Source organism: Festucalex cinctus, chromosome 1 (genome assembly GCF_051991245.1).
Source record: "Festucalex cinctus isolate MCC-2025b chromosome 1, RoL_Fcin_1.0, whole genome shotgun sequence".
NCBI lineage: Eukaryota > Metazoa > Chordata > Actinopteri > Syngnathiformes > Syngnathidae > Festucalex > Festucalex cinctus.
Window position 1 is genome coordinate 30756464 of NC_135411.1, and position 18699 is coordinate 30775162.

Here is an 18699-nt window from a genome sequence, read left to right on the forward strand (position 1 = left end):
AAAGTGCTGACATGTGCACTGCCTCTCTGCGTAGAGACAAAGAGTATGACGACATAGACGAGGAGGACCCATTCAACCCTCAAGCGCAACGGAGGAGGTCCAACATCCACAGCTTCTGCAGCTACACCAGCAGCACTGGCAGCCAGGCCAGCATCCATCCTCCTCCTCAGGCTGCCGCCAGCGTGCTGCCCGCCCCAGAATACATGTAAGAGCAACACCAGACACCAAGATAGATCACAAATACCGGTTTTTATTTTGGAAGTAATGGAAGTACAGTTCTCCGAACTCCAGTTTGTCATGGAGGATGCATTCCAGACCCACCTGCAATAGAGGAAAATTGGCGATAATCATAGACCGAATGGTTTTACCCCTCCCACACACGTTATTAAACACATTTCAATGGATTAAAAGTCATTTCTGAAGTATTCCTTGGTGGCTGTCACACAATCACTGGCACAGTTTTCTTAAGAGGCAAAGCGTGCTTGCTTGCTTCAAGGTGCTTATTGGGCACTCCATGCTGAAGTACTGTACATATTGACAGAATTCAACACTATATTTAAACAACAAAAAGTTCATTAACCTCATGATCCATTAAGTTGAATTAATTATGAATTCATAAAACTTAATATATTCACTTGAATTTAGTTAATCCAAAGTTCATTAAGGTTAACTTGATAAGCGAAGTGCGCATCTCGAATTCAAGGTGCATTGTGGGTAGGTGAAACTACCAAACGGCCATTGAAAATGAATTGGATCCAATGGAATCGGCTCTGATAGAAACGTTTCAACCGCTGGAAAGTTGCTGTTTTTTATGAACATGCATAGCGTGTGGTTTACTGACATCGGGGAAGTTGACTTGCAAGCTTTATAGTGTACAGTTAGGCAAAGATTGTCACCACTCTAATCTCCGCCATTCAAATTGATAGGGTAGTTGGTAGCCTCGTTTTTTTCCCTCGCGCATGCGCAAACTTAATGCGCACTTCGCTTATTCAATCGTGTGTTACCAATTGAGGCAATTTTATTACCAAGTTGGTCAACAATTCAATTTGTAATCTTAAATTGGTTCAATAATGTGTCCGTGTGTCTGATTGGTTGTTTTTCTTCAGGTGTGGTAGGTTTCTTCAAAATTAAATTGTAAATTGGGGACTGCAGAGATCTGATTTTCTTTTCACAGATCATTAACTCATATACTGACACTTAACAAATATGACAATACATTTCTACCACCCACTCTTCCATTTAATTAATGGCTGCAATACTTCACATTGGTTTTTGTTGCTCTTTTCTTTCTAAATATGTGCCTTTCTCCCTCTTTGCCTCCCAGGAATCAATCCATGCTGTTTGGCGGGAGCCCTCGATATGAGAATGTGCCATTGATAGGCAGAGGATCTCCGCCCCCGTCGGTGCGTTGGCCGTACACTGCCCTGGTGTCCCAAGTGTGACCACCACAACCCCCCAACCACTCACACACATGGCAAAAACACCCTCCAGCAGCTGCACACTGGCCACAACATCAAACTAGAGTGAAGTGCAAGTGGTGTAAGACTGCCCTCTGGTGGCTCGGGACAGAGCCATCATTTTCACCAGTGAATTAAATTAGCTCTCAATAAGACAACGGCATCAAATGTGTAAAACAACCTCCAAAGAGCACACAAAACTGCATTGTTGCCTCACTCGTATGTAATAATATAAATGTTAATCCCAGGGCTGATAGTCAATAAGTGAGTCATGTGTACCCGGAGCAGAGTCTAAATAATAGATAACGCTGGTAAATCCACACTTTTTCTCCTTTAAAGTGCCCTCTCTCTTTTATAATGAAGCTTCTGTCGGACGGCGGGACCGCATTACTACATTCACGGAATTTAAATGACTTGCAAAAGGCAGACAATGTGGCCCGCTGTTTAAAAATGTACACTCTCTGTCTCTGTGAGATACATTTCAACACAGCCATTAAAGGCAGCTCATACAAGAATAATGGGCCTTATCGCGGAATATCAATGCAGCGGATTGTAAGTGTCGCAAAATGCTATTGGTATAATTTCATCCTGTGTTGCCTCATATTGCAACACGAGAAGGTCAAAATATTAGGAACGGCACTCAGGATGAAACTGCAATAACGATTGTTAAATTAATGCCACAGAATAGTCTATTATTGTCTTTGTAAAGACTGAATATCTGATACAATCCTTAACAATAAGAAAAATTAAATCGAAAAAATATAAATAAAGTACGCCAGCATGAAAAATAGCACCATTAAAACCAGATGTCCAAATTTCTTTAATTCATCACTTAAAAAAAAGAAAAAAAGAACAATGAAATATTTGTAAATGTAACGAGTCTAAAATATAAAACAGAAATCTCAGAGGTTTACAAAATGTCAAAGTGTAATTAAGCGTAAAATAAACATAATTATATAAGTAAATAATGAAGCAATAATAATAATAAAGAATATATTTAAAAATAAGCATGAAAATTGAAAAGTAAAGCAAACATGAAAACAAGCTTTTTCTTTTCTGTCATTGAATTTTGAATGAATAAATACATAAAAAAAATATTTACAATAGTCAGATGGATGGATGGATGTAAAAATGAAGCTATGTTATGTAATGTAAGCTGATTCTGACCTTATCATTGTAACTTAATGTCGTTGTCAAACAAGTTGTATGGAATGCAAACAGCATCATAATCAGTTGATGTATATTGTTTCTTTGTAATGTATTTTCATTCTTGTTTTTCCGTGTCTGTTGCCTGCTTATGCTGTCGAGCTTTCGAAGAATGACAATCATAAATGTGCATGCACTAACTGTTTTGTTTTTTTGTTTTGTTTTTCTGTTATCATTTTCTGTTTTTTAACACAGACTTTTAAAAACTGTAAGTTACAAATATTTTTTAACATCTTTCTTTAGATTATTATTATTTTTATTGTATTTTATTTATTTTTTGATTGAATTTCCACCACTCTGTGAACACATGCTGTGGGCTCACTTCACCCCTTTTGCTTATGTGTTGCTGTGCCAAGTGCTTGCTCCTTCCCATGCATGCATGCGACACTAAAAGCTTCAGCACACTAGCATTGTGAGTATAGTACAACCCCATCAAAATTGTGTCCTGTCTGCTTATTACTAGGGATGTAACGATAATGGCAATATCGTGATATTGTGATATTAAAACTGCCACAATATCGTCGTCGTCATTTTCACAATATTTAAAAGGAACACATTTGTTAAAAAAAAAAAAAGTCAGGTTATTTCCATTTGTGCCGTTCTAGCACCCTCTAGTGGCTAGTTTTTTAGTGCAATTTAATTTTCATTAGGGATGTTTTGGCCCTTCGACACTAATTGTCAGATGAAGGGGAATGTAATATGCCTGTAAAGCAAGTCAATATGTGGAGGAACTCGTGCATTAACAACATAACATAATAATAATAACATAATAATAACAAAACATACTATTGATGTTATATACAAAAGCACAATATTGTGTTTTTTTCTAATATGAGCTCTTTTTTTTTTTTTTTTTTTTTTACAATATTGTCAGCTTTTTTAAATATTGTGAACCTCCCCACAATATAATGATAATTATCATTTTGTGAGCTTTTATATCGTGAATATATCGTATTGTGACGTTTGGATATCGTTACATCCCTACTTTTTACCCCACTGTGAACCCCCTGTAATATTCTTTATACTGTACGTCCTTTAAATTTACAACTTGTTTGTTATTGTTACATCCTGTGTTTTGACCACCTGGACCATTTGTGTACACCTTGCTTCCTTTTTTTAACCTTGTTTTTTTGTCTGATTTTGTCATCTCCAAGTTGTGTACTTTAATAATAGCAATACTATACTGTTTGCATCAAATTGTACCTTTTGGCTCAATCGGAGACACTTTTGGCAAATTGAAACCCATGACAACTATTAATCAATTTTATTGTCATACCAACACACATGATATGGCATAAAATATGATATCAGAGGTCTCAGTTTAGCCCACCAATTGTATGTATGTGAATGTATGTGTGTGTAATACTTTATGTGGTAAAAAGAAGCATTTTTTTTTTTTTTTTGGAAAGCCTAATTTTCAATGTTTTTCCCCACAGTACACGCCCGGTATGAGGACGGCCTATCTGACCATGACTGAAGCCCAGATCCGACACTTTGGCAGGGACTTCCAGGTGTAGCCTGTGCAGCCACTATGCAAATGTGAAGAACTGTCTTCATGTGTCCGTTCTGTTTACTGAGCCTGCACTCTGCTGGCTACGTGAGGCGGCTGCCTCAGTAACACACACACACACATGCAGTGTGTGGCTGACTGTGTTGTGTGTCGAAGCTGTTTCATGAGGCAAGTTGGCCCCTGTGTTTTTTTGTTTGTTTGTTTGTTTTTTAATTGCTTGTTTTTGTTCGGTAATCTGGTAGCCTGCATGAGTTTGATTGACCAAGTGGTTAAATGCGTAGCCTGACATTTTTGCCACATCCCTTCGCAATGGAATTACTGTATAACTCCTAAGAATACCAATCAGGCCACAACATTAACCTGCATGTCTAACCTGATCCAATGCAAGGGTTGGATCAAACAAAAAGTGGACAAGTAAATCAATATGACATATTTGCAGGGAGTATGTGTATTTTCAAAATATCTAATTCTCTCGTTTATTGCCATTTTAATTTAAAATACAACAATACATTTAGTAAACAATAAATGCATAATGTACATTTTAAGAAAAGAAACATTACATATGGGCATAATACTCAATAATTCTTCCTCCTGTGTGGAATGGAATTTTAAAAATGAGACTTGAACCCAGAACCTAAAAAACTGAGGCAGACACACAAATAAATCACTTCTCCATTATGCTGCCCATGAGCTTACCCAACATTCAGAATTAATATTGGATTAGAATACTTTTTTAGGCAGCATGGTGCGAAACTAAAGTGGAGAACATTCAAAGGTTCTCCAATTCTTTTGGGACAGCTTTTGCATTGGATGACATCATATTGTTGTGCTAAAGGAAGAACATGCAAGAATGAAGATATGATGAAAACGTCTTCAAATGTGTGCCATATTTGCCGGGTCTAAATTAGCGCAGAAGAACAGGCTTGGAATATGAATGTGTCACAGTCGTTTTCCATCACTGAACTGCGAAGCACAATCACTTATTGACTTAATTATGCAGAAATTGTGTGTTTTCTCATGAGAACATAACAGCTGTTTAATGCCTTTTTATTGTATCCAATTAAACTAATGTTTGCCAACTGTGTGATTTTTTTATTTTTGTTTTGTCATTTACATCTGACCACTTGCTGGAAAGATGTGAACACTTCACAGGTGATTATTAGTCTATGATGGGTATTTACGTACGCCGTAATGTGTTGTATAGTCTTATCACTTCCCTACGATCATGCTGTAGTTAAGTCACAATTACAGTTAACATTTGTATGAAGAAAAAAAACAAACACTTCTAAGTCATAAATATACAACACAATACAAAAATGTGTTTATTCATAAACCACTCATTAGGAAGACCCCACCGCCCATCCTATCTTCACTCTCCACAGTCCACACCATGCATGCCATGCATACACCACCCATAATCTGCTTGGAATTCGTCGTATATCGAGGACAGGAGATCACAGTTGCTGTCCAGGGTCCTGACTCCTGATACATGAATTAATGAAAACAAATAACATCAACACATCAAATTTTATTATATTATTATATTACATTTCGTAGTACTATTTTACCATAATTATGCATGACATAAAAAACGTTTTGATCATTTGTCTGAATTATGTCAACTTTTGGTTATTCGCGGCGTGTGGTCTACTGGCATTCGTCGCTTGCCGTAGGACGTAGCAACAAGCCAGCCGACGGCTTGCTAGGCGGCTGGCCGCGCGGTGTCTGCGGTTTGTCATGACCAAAAACATCGAAGAGACTCACATTTTGTCCGCCGAGGAGATGACAATGTGGCGGGGATGTTTCTAAAGAATGGGAAACGTGTTTGGGGGAAAGAGTCGACCCTCCCGTGTGACAGAACAAGACAAAGCCGTCTTGGTGAGTTCAGAGCGGGGGAAAGCCGATTAGCCCTGCAGTTCCGTTATCATTAGCAACATTTAGCATGTTTTTAGCATCATAAAGGCGACCTGACATTCAGAATGGAATTGTGTCAAAATACTGTTCCTTAATATACTGTACAGTGGATATAGAAAGTGTAAACACCCCTGTTCAAATGTTAAGCGAATTCTGATATAGTTGTGGATGTGTTGTCTTCAAAATGAACTAATTACATTCAAACTCATGTTAAATGCCACATTTCAAATTTCCTTTGATGAACTCCAAATAAAGATGATCGCTTTTATAGGAGGCTTTTCAGATATCTTTGTAGTTACATCTAACAGTATGGGCTGCTGAAAGGATTTATCTCGGTCTCATTTATTTCACAAACCTGGCATTTGAACAGATGTGTGTAGACTTTTTAAAAACAGTGTGTACATACTTGGACTGTTGTCGCCTGGTAGCAATTAAAGCAGCAGAGAGATAAACTGAAGCAGTACCAAAAGAGGATCACCCTCCAGCTGGACAAGGAGAGACTTCTGGCCAAGCAGTTGCTAAAAGATGGCAGAAAAGAGTAAGTATGAACTAGGGGTGTTAAAAAAAAAAAAAAATCGATTCGGCGATATATCGCGATACTACATCGCGCGATTCTCGAATCGATTCAATAAAAAAAATCTTTGTTTTTTTTTGTTTTTTGTTTTTTTTGTTAAGAGCTCAACATTGTTCATTCGGTCGTCTTACCGATTCAACGTCTTATCATCATTGCCTTTTTTTTTTTGTGTGTGTGTGTGTGTGAATCGATTTTTAAACTTCCATTTTTAATGGAAAAATATTCAACAAAACGTCTGACTTCGGGTTAGGATTCACACCTTGAGCATGGAAGAATGTTATATGAACGGAACATTAAGCCTTAATATTTTATTTTAATGCTGTTCAAACATGAAACAGACTACAACCTCTATAAGACTGAAATTTCAGATAAATAAATAATACATTTTCATATAAATCTTACACTCTACAAGCTTACTGATTAGTATTTTCTAAATTTGAATGAAAAAAAATCGCAACAATCGACTTATAAATTCGTATCGGGATTAATCGGTATCGAATCGAATCGTGACCTGTGAATCGTGATACGAATCGAATCGTCAGGTACTAGGCAATTCACACCCCTAGTATGAACTATTGATTATTTGTTCATTCTACTGCAGGAACCCTGTAAAAACATTTTCCAAGTTGTTTTGTGGGTCACAGACTGCTGCGTTTAGAATGGTGTGGCAATGTTGACAATCAGTAGAATTTTTCTTGAAATACAATGTCTTTATTCTCACAACATTCAACTTTTTATATTAAAGTTGATTGTGAAATTATGTATATTCAGACCCGTCACCAGAAAGAAATTGTCGGTGAGGCATTACCTTTTTGGGGGGGGGCACACTTTATCAACCTAAATCTAATGTTCATCAGGTTGAACAGCGGCATTGTGACAACTGCAAAAGTGTTCAGAAATATTTTCTGTCACTTAAAAGCGGCAGTTCGTTCTGAAATCTAAAAGACAAACTGAAAAAAAAATGTGTAGTTCATTTTGCATTTATTCAACTCAAAAGTTCATTTGAAACAAATCCACTCTTCACTTCTGTAAACAACTATGTCCGAATGAATGACTCTGTGACCCAGCCCCTTCTATCTGGAATTGGCTAGCAGTTGCCTTCATTTGCGTGTTGGATTAGGGCTGTATGATATGGACAAAATTTCCTTTCATTTTTGCCAGACATCTCTATTCTTTGATCTTTGACTCAGCATGAGACTTCACATCATTTTACTTTTTTTATGGTGCCTTCTGTATTTTGTGTTATTTTATTTCTATACTTGTACAGATTTTTTTTTTTTTGTATTTTATTTGCGTGTATACTTATCTACTTATATTTACTCTAATTAATTTTATTTTGTGTTATTTTATTTCACTTGTGTCTACTAAAAGACTAATTTCTATTCCATGCACAGCACTTTGTATGCAGCAATGGCTGTTTTAAAGTGATTTAGAAATAAGGTTGAGTTATGTCGATGATATACAGAAACAACATATGGGTTCAGTGAAAAAATAAGCAGAATATCAATCCAAAAGGATGTGTAAAGTGCTGTTTTTTTTTTTTATTAGAACTTAGTGACAGTCATCAACATGAACAAACTTGGCAATAAAAAAGAGAATTCAACTCACATTGTACTGCAACTGCTTTAGTGATAAATAATTTTATGCTGCTTAGTTGTTGTTGTGTATGTGTGACTGCTTGGGTCTGTTACCAGCATACTGTGTATTGCTACAATTCATCCGTGCTGTGTGGCTTGACTAATTAAAATAAAAGTTTGACACTTACTTGTAAACGTAACCAGTGGACTCAGGATTCCCATTGATGTCAACTGTGTCATCCTGGATCGAGGTTTGGCATTTGGTGGCTTCCATTAAAGCGGCACGACGTGCTCACTGCTCAGTCTTTATGCCAGCGCCAGCCGGCAAATGCGCACGATCTACCCGGACGTAGATTTGGCTAAGGCACGTCTGCAGAGCGCGCGTCTCCCCCCACCCCACCCCATCCCTCCTGATCCTGATTGTCATTGGCTGGCTTAGTTGTCAATCACAGCCAAACTTGAAAGGAGGTATGTGGTTGGCTGGCACGCCATGCTTTACTTAAAACAGAAGGCGCAAGTTTACGTGACTGATAGGACGAATAGTTGGTGAGTCATCTTGCTAGGGCGGGTACGGCTGACTGACAGGGCGGGCACGGACCCCCAAGGCCCGCCCATGGCGACGGGTCCGTGTATATTACAACTGTATTCACGTAATGTCTTCATCTTGGCAATAACAAGCAGTGGTCTGGCTCTCTTTGTGTGTGCAATTCTTCAAACTATGATGTGTAGACTTATTATTCTTTGTTTATTTTGCAGAAAGGCTCTGCTGCTCCTTAAGAAGAAGCGCTATCAGGATCAGCTGCTAGACAAGACGGAAAACCAGATCTCAAACCTTGAGCGTATGGTACGACTTCCCACGATCACAGTGGTGCCTTGACTTATGAGTTTAATTTCATTCTGTGACCACGCTCAGAACTCAAAACATATATCAGTATATCAGATTGAAGTGAATGGAAATGCAATTCCAGTCCCTCAAATATAAACAGCACATTTTTTTATGTAATATTTCTTTCATAAAAATAATTGCACTCTACAGTCATGTACTTAATAGAACATACAGGAAATTCATAATTGATTAATATTGTATTACATTTGTAGAATTTGAGTTATGCAGCAAAATCCAGCCATTTTTATCCATCTCAAGGGGCGGCCATTGTGCCACTTACCGTCGACTAAAGATGACAGCTCACCTGTTTTATGAAGCTGAGCTGTGATTGGTTGTTATCTGAGACCTGAGCAACTGTGATGTCATTTTCACTCGATAGATAAAATCTGCTGGATTTTGTTACTTAACTCATATTTTTCTAATAATACAATATTAAGCACCAGAATACGGTATAGAGATCCAGACATTGACGTCACGCGTCCCAAAATGGGCCTTAGCGCAGCCACAACGGCGAAAAAAAAAAAGCGGCTTGACGTCTGATCACTATTTCGACTAGCAGGGCTGTATAAAAAACACATTGTCAAGAAATTTTGGGGGTGTTGGACTTCCCCTTCAAGTGGCTGTCCCAGTGTTTGTTTAAAGACAAGTGAATCATTTGAGTGGATTTCTCACTTTGAAATTTTTTGTCCGCAGGTTCAAGATATTGAGTTCATGCAAATTGAGATGAAAGTTATTGAGGGGCTGAAAGTAGGCAATGACTGTCTGAAGAGCATGCACCAGGTAGATGCACCACCAAAACTCTTCTATTGAAAATAAACCCCCCCGCCACTCTTTAATATCTTATGATAATTAATGACTCCGACCAAAGCTTCACTTTGTGCTGATGACGATGGTTTGTGTTGGCTCACCTTGTTGGAAGATTAAAGGATTAAAAGCGAAGCCGCATATGCTTTATTTTCATGCACAATGCTCATGCGCGCACACACGCACATGGTATATGTAATTTGAACATACATTTGATTTAAAATCAGTCTTTTTTTTTTTTTTTTTTAAGTAAAATCAAGTCTAATATTCACACGTTTTCCACTGCTTTTTTTTTCGCATCACACTGGGACTCAAATGTCAAATATTTTTCAGTAACAATTCAGACTTTGTAATTTGTCATATTAAGTTCATGTAGTATTGTTTTAATAAAAATTTAGACTTCATATTACAACTTTTTGTCTGAACAACGTGGACTTCTTTCAGTGATTTTTTTCCTCAATTAAAATTCTGACTTTTGCAGTAAATGGCCGACTGACTAATTTCATCTCTCCTCATTTGTGGCAGATCATGTCTATAGAAGATGTGGAGCGGATCCTGGATGAGACCCATGAATCGATTGAATATCAGAAGGTAAAGGTTCCTTTTTGACCTCCGCTCAAATTGGCGCCCGACCTCAATTAATTGTCAGGTGTGCCATCCCAGCCAATAAATAAACTCCTCAGCTTATAAATAGAAAAAAAAGATTACGACATTTGCTGTGTGTGATGCTGTTGTGAGAAACACTTGGCATCTGTTATGCTGGAGTTTATGGGGGGTGGTGAAAGTATCGATTAATCTACTTCATAAACATAAGTTCATGTCAATGAACTGTCATGTCTTTTTATTGTTGTTTATTGTGTAACATATTCTTGGTGCAGCAAATCGATGAAATGTTGGCTGGAGCGCTGACACAGGAGGACGAGGACGCCGTATTGGCTGAGCTGGAAGCCATTACTCAGGTACTGTAAAGTATTTATTACCACAATGTAGCACCACACTTGGAGAAGATGCTCTCATTATTTGCGGCATAAATTGTTTCTTATTATTTATGAGCCTAAATTAACATGCAAGCACAAATTGACAACTAATGCGGTGCAGGCATGGACAAACCTGTGTACATGTGCGCTTGCAGTTCACACAAATGGCATTAATTAGGTGATTAAACTCACCTTTTTTCTTTTACATACAATAATAAATGTTTGGGAATCCAGTGTCGCAACACTCACTTGGTCCGACTGCGAGTGCGTCTTAACTGTGTAGAATCAGAGCAAGTCAAACCTAAAACGTGCATCATTGTGGAAATAACAGTTTTAGTGCCATCCAAACGGATTTGACAACGTGCCATTATTCTGTCTCCTCTTGACACACAGCACAACTTTTGTGATTGTCTCTGTGGGAAAGGCTCGTGCCGCTGAAGCACATTTGCATATAAATATATTTTTTGTTGCTTTGTCTTGAAACAGGGAGAAGATGTCACACTTCCAGAGGTTCCGACAGAACCGCTACCAGATGTCCCAGAGCTTGCTAGCAAAGAACCGAACGGAAGACTGAAGAAGAACATGGAAGGAGAAATGCTTTCAGTATAATGTTTTAATACCATATTTCATCATGACTGGCTTCTACAGTCTTTGGAATAAAACATTCACATTCCTACATGTGTACGTGTAAACTCATTGCTCCACAAGGGGGCGGTCTTTGTTAAGGTTATTTGCACTGCTGACGCTAAACAGGCGTTTTATACATGGTGCATTGTTGTTCTAAATTGTTGTGACAAAATACGGGAGGATCCCCGCTTGACGATATGTACGTAAAGCGTGATGTCGCTAATATGCATCTAGACCATTTATCAAAAAAAAAAAAAAAAAAAGGTGAAACAGGGACTCCCTCCTGATTGCACACACCTCCACTAATTACAATTACTAAAAACAGTCTTTTATGTGGTTGTACCAAAAGCAAAAAAAAAAAAAAAAAAGTAGTACTTAATAATGGGACTTCCACACCACTTATTTTAACGTTGAATATCCTTGTAATATTACAAAGACCGCACATTCCAGTGTCACACTATAATAAAACGTGTGTTTTGACCGCTTATACAATAGATTGAGCAGAAAACGTGACGACGTGCGTACAGCACGGTAAAGGACTTCACTGGGAGTCAACTGAAAGAAAAATGTGTGGGCGGCTCGCAATGCACGCTTAAACTGGAGGAGGATGCTGCGTTCATGGACGGTGTAAGAAAAATCCTATCACGCTTTCAATCACTCTTCTGTTTTCACTCGTGAATAACGTCGTGACATTTACGTCTAAAAAGCACGTGTTGTAATTAAAGTGCCGGACAACTGGTCGCGTTGAGTTTGACATGTTTGTCTTACGTGGAAGTATTATGAAAACCGAGTGTCCTTGAAGGCACCGGCCGGCTGTCAGCTGTGAGTTGAGAAGGAAGGTGAGTTCAGTCGCAGTCGGATTTCGGCAGTGTGACATCGTCTCTCAGCTCCCATTTTCCTCTTCCACTTGTCCATTTCCTACAGTTTTCACGCGGATACACGTTTGGAGGAAAGATCTTTTATGGTCCTGGCCGAAGATAGCACGATGTCTCGCACCGACGAGGTTCACCGAGTGACGGAAAATGTCTACAAGGTAAGGTGCTGTTTAATGAATAAAGTTTGTGCGCTGCGTTTGCAGGTGACACACTTTAGTTTGTCTACATTATACGGCCACCTCCCCCAATGTGTTTGGAATGCTCCCTTCGTAGTTGGTTAAATGTTTGACTACTCGGCAATTGATTCATTGATCCCCTCTTCTTCTTTTTTTCCCTCTCTCTCCACACAACCACGCGCACGCGCACCATGACGTGCACGATCCATTTGATAATGAAGGCCTATTTCCCAATCCACTTAGCCTATTCCCCACCTGTCCAACAAAGTGCAGAGCTGAGCCCCTCGCCACACTGAGGATTTCAATACATTTCCCCCACCACACGCACACGCACACCTTTCCTGCTCAAATGGGAGACATTCCAGGAGTTCAAGTGAAGGTTGGGCCTCTTTCTGTCCCTCTCTGTTGCAACAAGTAAACATTTGTCCCACGGCCATTTCAACTTTCAAACCTGTTCTGCATACAAAAAAAAAAAAAAGGCCCGTAGAAGCTTTCTTGCAAAATAACTTAGCAATGTTGCAAACTATATAAACTATAGACATTGAGTAACAATTCTGCCTATAATTGAACAGTATTGACTATGGGGGTGTAGAAGTGCTGTTTCTAAAATTTTTGGATGCTTTAACGTTTCATAATTATGGGCATAGTCAAACCAGTTTATTTTGTTGGGTATGAGGTTCTGCAGTGGTGTAGGGCTGCATAGCGTCATCATGTCGTCTCACGGGTCGCGAGGGAGCTGGAGCCTATCCCAGCCTGCTTCGGGCAGTAGGCGGGGTACACCCTGAACTGGTTGCCAGCCAATTGCAGGGCACATAGGGACGAACAACCACTCAGGGCAACAAAATACTTCCTGGTATGTAGAAAGTAATGCTGACCTGAACTAAACCTGTTGCGTTTGGGGGGCTCCAGGTGGAGGAGTGGAACCATCACTTGCCTTTGGTGTCGGTTGGTGTGGGTTCGATCCTCCGCTTGGGAGAGGCCCATGTATGTGGTCTACAAGAAGTAGGCCACGCGTGTGAATAGGTATTTAAAAAAAAAAAAAAACTGTTGCGTTTGGTGTTGCACCACCAAAATGTTGTTCTAATGTTGTTCTAAATAGTTGTACAAACAGGTAGTCGCTCCAAAAGTGCAAAAGGGAACCAAACCTCCATCATCAGGTTTGTGGAATCAGTTTTCTAATAACTATGTAACGTTTGGTTGGTTTGTCTTTAAGTAATTCAGCAAACATAATAGCTTATAGCTAATGCTAGCTCTACAGCATTTGATTCATTTCAAAAGAGCATGTGTATGCCATAAATCAGACTCATCAGAGCATCAGAAAAGTCAGTTAATTAGCCAGTCTGTTAGTGAGCATGATGTAATTTCCACCAATTTATCTATAGAAATGTAAATTACAGACGGCCTCCCGTCTCCAATGGACGCAATTGGCCCCACGAAATTTCTTCTTTTCAACTGAAATTCACACAGCCTTTCTATGGTGCTGTCAGAGCTTTTGCCCCCTAACCTGGCAAGAGAGCCAGATTGATCATGTGAATCAGTCAAAGGAGTTACCCACAAAATCAATCTGGGACTGTTCCAGTGTGATTTGATTGGAAAATGCAGGACATTCAATACAGTACTTGAAGCTGATTGAGCAATACGCAACTTCTGCATGTCTCAACTCAACTGGGAGGTGAGGGCCGCTACGTCACGGTCCACAAGTGACGTGGTCGGCCACTTCTCGTATAATGAGAGGACAAACAACCAAATTTGTGTTTTAAACTTAAGATGGCACCAAACAGACGCTTTTTGCCCCAAATTCAAACTTTCTACAAACAGCACTAAAATGTCAAAAATGATGACCAACAGCATGAGTAGACACCAGTTTATACAGTTTGTCAGCAAAAAAAAAAAAAAGTACACCTTTAACTACTAATGTTGCTCAGAAAAGAAAAAAAAAGTAAACTCTAAGTAATTCTGTGAGAATAGAATTAATTGCAGCATCTATGAATTAGGTCCATGTTAGGTTTGTTACTTTCCCATGGCACTTGTTGTTTTCATCACATCCGCATATCCCGCCCCCTACAAACACAATCTTGCTTTGTGATTGGCCCAGTGGTTCAGATCGGTGAAAATCAGCGAGCTTGGTACAAGAGGGATTCTCGGGGTTTGTGTACTTCACAAATAGCGCACAGGAAAGGTTAATTGCCACCCAGCAGTACATTGATGTCATGTAATGGTGGAAAGGTCCATAAGAAGCAGTCATTGGTAAAACTAGAACAAAGATCTAAGAATGTATAAAAACTTGCATTTGTACATTAGTTCAACATTTTGTTGTTGTAATTGTTTTGTCTTATGCAGTTGTCTTGCCAGCAAAAATTTGACCTACAAATGGGCTTCAGGCACGTAACGCTAGATGATATTGTTGTATGTCTTCATGTTTCATCATTAAAGCAACTATCATACTGTATGTATGTATGGATGGATGGATGTAGGCCTATGTGTGGATGTACAGTAGGGCTGGGAATCTTTGACTGTTTCGCGATTCAATTCGATTCAGAATCGATTTTCGATTCTCGAGTCAAACGATTTTCGATTCAAAATTATTTGATTGACAAATGATTTCTGCTTCAATTTACAGATATGCACAACATTGTCATGATCTACTCCAGTCTGCTTTGCAAGACAAATTGACAAATAGAGACATTAAAGTGTCTTTTATTATTATTATTTTTATTTTATTTTTTATTTTAAACATTTATTAATTTTGTATTGTAAGTGCCTTTGTCCACAAAAACAGCATGTGGGCTACAACTGCCTTTTCCCCTTCTTCTTAATTTCTAATTTAAATAAAGTCCATTTTTGGATATTAAATATCAATTCGATTAATAAATGAGAATCTCGATTATTTTATGAATCGATTTTTTTGGCACACCCCTAATGTACAGTATGTACACTGCCGTTTAAAAGTTTGAGATCATCAAGAAATGTCCTTATTTTTGATAGAAAAGCACTGTTTTTCAATGAAGATAACTTTAATCAGAAATACACTCTATACATTGTTAATGTGGCAAATGACTTCTAGCTCCAAATGTGTGTTTTTTTTTTTTGCAATAGCTACAATAGCAATAGCTACATGTATAGGGCCCATTTCCTGCAACTATCACGCCAGCATTGTAAAGGGTACAAGGTGTTTGCTCATTGTGTCACAAGGCTAATGGATATTAGAGAACCCTTGCGCAGTAATGTTAGCACAGGCTATTTCATGTGAGAAGTTGACAAAAACCACAGAATTGCCTGGATGACCCTGGATGTATTATTTTTGCCCCCTGGTGGCTATGGCATGCATACAAGAAGGAGCTGCACAGTGTCATGAATTTGTGATGTTTAATTCTTTACGTTCTATGTATTTTATGACTATATGTTAGTTTGTATTATAGTCTACAGTGCTATTTTTCAAAATCATTGCTCTTCATTTGAATGGGGGAATGTTGATTTGAGGACCAAGAGATTTAAGTTATTCGCACGGTCACAGAACAAATTAAACTTGAAGTGAACATACCAGTGAGTAATAATGATGACTACACTGAATATATCTAATGGAATCTCCCATCACAACCCTTCACAGGTACCTGGGGGTCATCTCTCAAGTATATTACAAGTCAATATTAAAATGGATGTACCTATATTAATAAGTTTGGAGAAATAGCTGAGGCCAAAGTAGACGAGTGAGGCTGCCGGCTGTCCTTCAGGGAGCAGACATGTTTGAGAAAAGAGGTCAGATGAGCCGAGAGTGATGGACCGGTGCCTCTTTTTAGAGGCGTCGGGGGAAGTCGGGAGGCTATTTATGTGCTCAGTTGATCAAACGTCGCTAAGCGAACACCCTCCGTATGTCCTTTATTCTTCTGATAGTTTCCATCATATTGTAAGTGTCCAGGGGCTGAACATTGGAGAACGGTTGCAGATGGTGTGTTTAAAGCCTGTGTTGCGGGGGGAAGGCATCCCCTGTCATAGCATTTGACAGCTGCAGAGGCGTGGGAGCTGACCCAGTGGTATCAACTGCTAAAGTCATGACGTGGTTATGCTGTAAAAGCATTTATCTTATTTTATTTTTTGTATGCTGTAATATTTCGCAGACAGAAGCTTAACCAACCACTAGTTTACTAAGTTTGGTTGGAACCTTTTGTTCCCATTAGATATGGGCATAGTAATCTGTATTACTGAACTAAATGTCAATTTTTGTGCTCAGGCCAAAGCCCTGTTTAAAATAAAAAGTAGTGCTTTTGATACCATGTTGTGGCGTCATTGTGCCAAAGAACTATGTTGGAGTGAAGTAAGCTTCATGTTGATATGCCAGAGCCCTGTCTAATAAAAAAAAATCAGTAATTGACAGTAGGGCTGCCAAGATTAGTTGACTAGTTGTGACTACATCGACGACCAAAAGCGTTGACAGCTAATATGAATAGTCGACTAGTCAGTTTTACATAATATATATCAGCTTTATATTTGTTTTTTCTTCCAAAAATACCGCAACCGCTTGTTCTCCTGCCTGCTCTTACTAGATGCGCATGCGCAGTAGCATTAATCCGGGTCAGACGTGACGTCGGCTCTAGCTGTACACACACAGTATGCTCTCATGGCTAACCGACATCGGACTTCAAAAGTTTGGGAACATTTCTACAAAGACGCTAAAGCGAATAATGTTCAATGTAAAATATGCAAGACAGACCTTGCCTCTCACGGCAGTTGAGACGGAAGCACCTTTTGTCGAATCCTTCTGACGGCGAGGGACAGTCATCTCAGCCACTGTAAGTTATTTGGATGGTTAGCGTAGCTAAGTGCTAACGTGGACGTTCATTTAGCACACACTGTGTGATAAAACGTGCCCACGTTGGTTACAGCTTTTAAGTCCTCTTCTACTGCCCAGGGACCTCCTAACCGATGGTATGGCGACTGAGCAGGCAGACTCTCGTTTTCGTTGTTTCACACAAACTTTTATTTTAGCACTCCTCAACGACAGACACACACAAGGTCTTCTGCTCTCCTTCTCTTTCCTAAACAACACCGCCCTCGTGCGCCAAAGTGCGGCACTACAGCACTTAAAGGGCCACGCTTGGCCTGTAACACAGCAATTTTATGGCTGAATAGTAAATGTGGCAACGATGTCTTAACGCTACGTTACAGTGCTAAAAGACTCCGTTCCACTTCATTGGAGAGCTTTATTATGAAGCCATCAACGTGCATGCCTCAAAAGTATTTTTTATATTGTTTACATATTTGTTGTATTCATATTACTAATTGCTATTTAGTTTTGGTTTTATTTTCAAATGCACTCAACATTTGTTGTTATAAATGTTAAAGGCAACAGTATTTGAGCTAAAAGTTCAACTGTACTATCGGCATAATTGTCTTTTTTGGATTGCACAAGGAATTCTGGTACAAACTGCACTTTAATAAAAGTTGAATGTACTGTTATTCTGTTACCTTTCACCTGTCACCATCTTTATTACTAACTTGTACATATATCTTAACAAATTCAAGCTATATGCTAATGCTGGTTATATAAGAGTAGTTTCTTGCTTGTCAACCCCTTAAAAATATTGGCCTCAGTCGTCAAAATAAAAAAAAATAAAAAAAAGAAATTGCTGGCCACTTTTGCTAAAATTGGCTACATCCTTAGTTGAACAGATAGTTCATTATTTTATGTATATATAATTATATCCCTAAAATGAATACTTAATCAGGATGTGTTTCAGTTTTTGGGGTTTTCTGAGGAAAAAAGGGTCGAAAAAAGACTTTGGGCAATTATTTAAGGAGGCTGACAATCCGATCCGATTAGTCGACTAATCGTGACTACTGTTGGTGATTAGTCGACTAGCAAAATAGTCGTTTGTAGCAGCCCTACTTGACAGTGGTGACAAGGAACTATGTTGAAAGGAGCTTCATGTAGACAGACCATAACCTTGTCAAGTAGAAAAGCTGTGCTTTGGCACCAACTTGTGGCATCTATAGGCAGTTATAAAGCTAATTGGGGAGCTGGGACATCAATTAGTCGTGGATTTTCGCTATTTGCAGGGGAAGACTAATTGGAGCAGAACGTACGAGAATAACATTGGGCGAAGAGCCGCACTGCTTCA

General features: G+C 38.9%; 3 protein-coding genes across 12 annotated transcripts in view; all 3 read left to right on the forward strand.

The window, feature by feature from the left end:
- Positions 1–5252, forward strand: part of ttyh2l (tweety homolog 2, like) — a 45961-nt gene extending 40709 nt beyond the window's left edge. For 4 of the 5 annotated variants that reach the window (XM_077528543.1, XM_077528565.1, XM_077528556.1 and 1 more), the window contains 3 exons: positions 35–205; positions 1325–1403; positions 4100–5252. In XM_077528543.1, coding sequence (XP_077384669.1) covers positions 35–205; positions 1325–1403; positions 4100–4180 — 331 coding nt within the window. In that variant the 3' untranslated portion in view covers positions 4181–5252. Of the gene's footprint in view, positions 1–34; positions 206–1324; positions 1404–2858; positions 3076–4099 lie in introns of all 5 variants that reach the window. The other variant, XR_013284520.1, reaches the window with a different exon arrangement.
- Positions 5253–5829: 577 nt separating this feature from the next.
- On the forward strand, positions 5830–11581 carry LOC144023313 (charged multivesicular body protein 6-like). Its single transcript, XM_077528610.1, has 7 exons — positions 5830–6051; positions 6516–6625; positions 8995–9082; positions 9818–9904; positions 10454–10519; positions 10807–10887; positions 11392–11581. The coding sequence occupies exons 1-7, from the start codon at positions 5986–5988 to the stop codon at positions 11512–11514; spliced, it is 621 nt and encodes a 206-aa protein (XP_077384736.1). The 5' UTR covers positions 5830–5985; the 3' UTR covers positions 11515–11581.
- Positions 11582–11733: 152 nt separating this feature from the next.
- LOC144023262 (BAR/IMD domain-containing adapter protein 2-like) overlaps positions 11734–18699 on the forward strand; it is a 129857-nt gene continuing 122891 nt past the window's right edge. For 5 of the 6 annotated variants that reach the window (XR_013284514.1, XR_013284516.1, XM_077528527.1 and 2 more), the window contains exon 1: positions 12378–12565. Coding sequence is in view for 3 of the 6 variants with exons in the window: in XM_077528527.1 (XP_077384653.1) it covers positions 12494–12565 (72 nt within the window). In the remaining 3 variants the exon portion in view is untranslated. The other variant, XR_013284515.1, reaches the window with a different exon arrangement.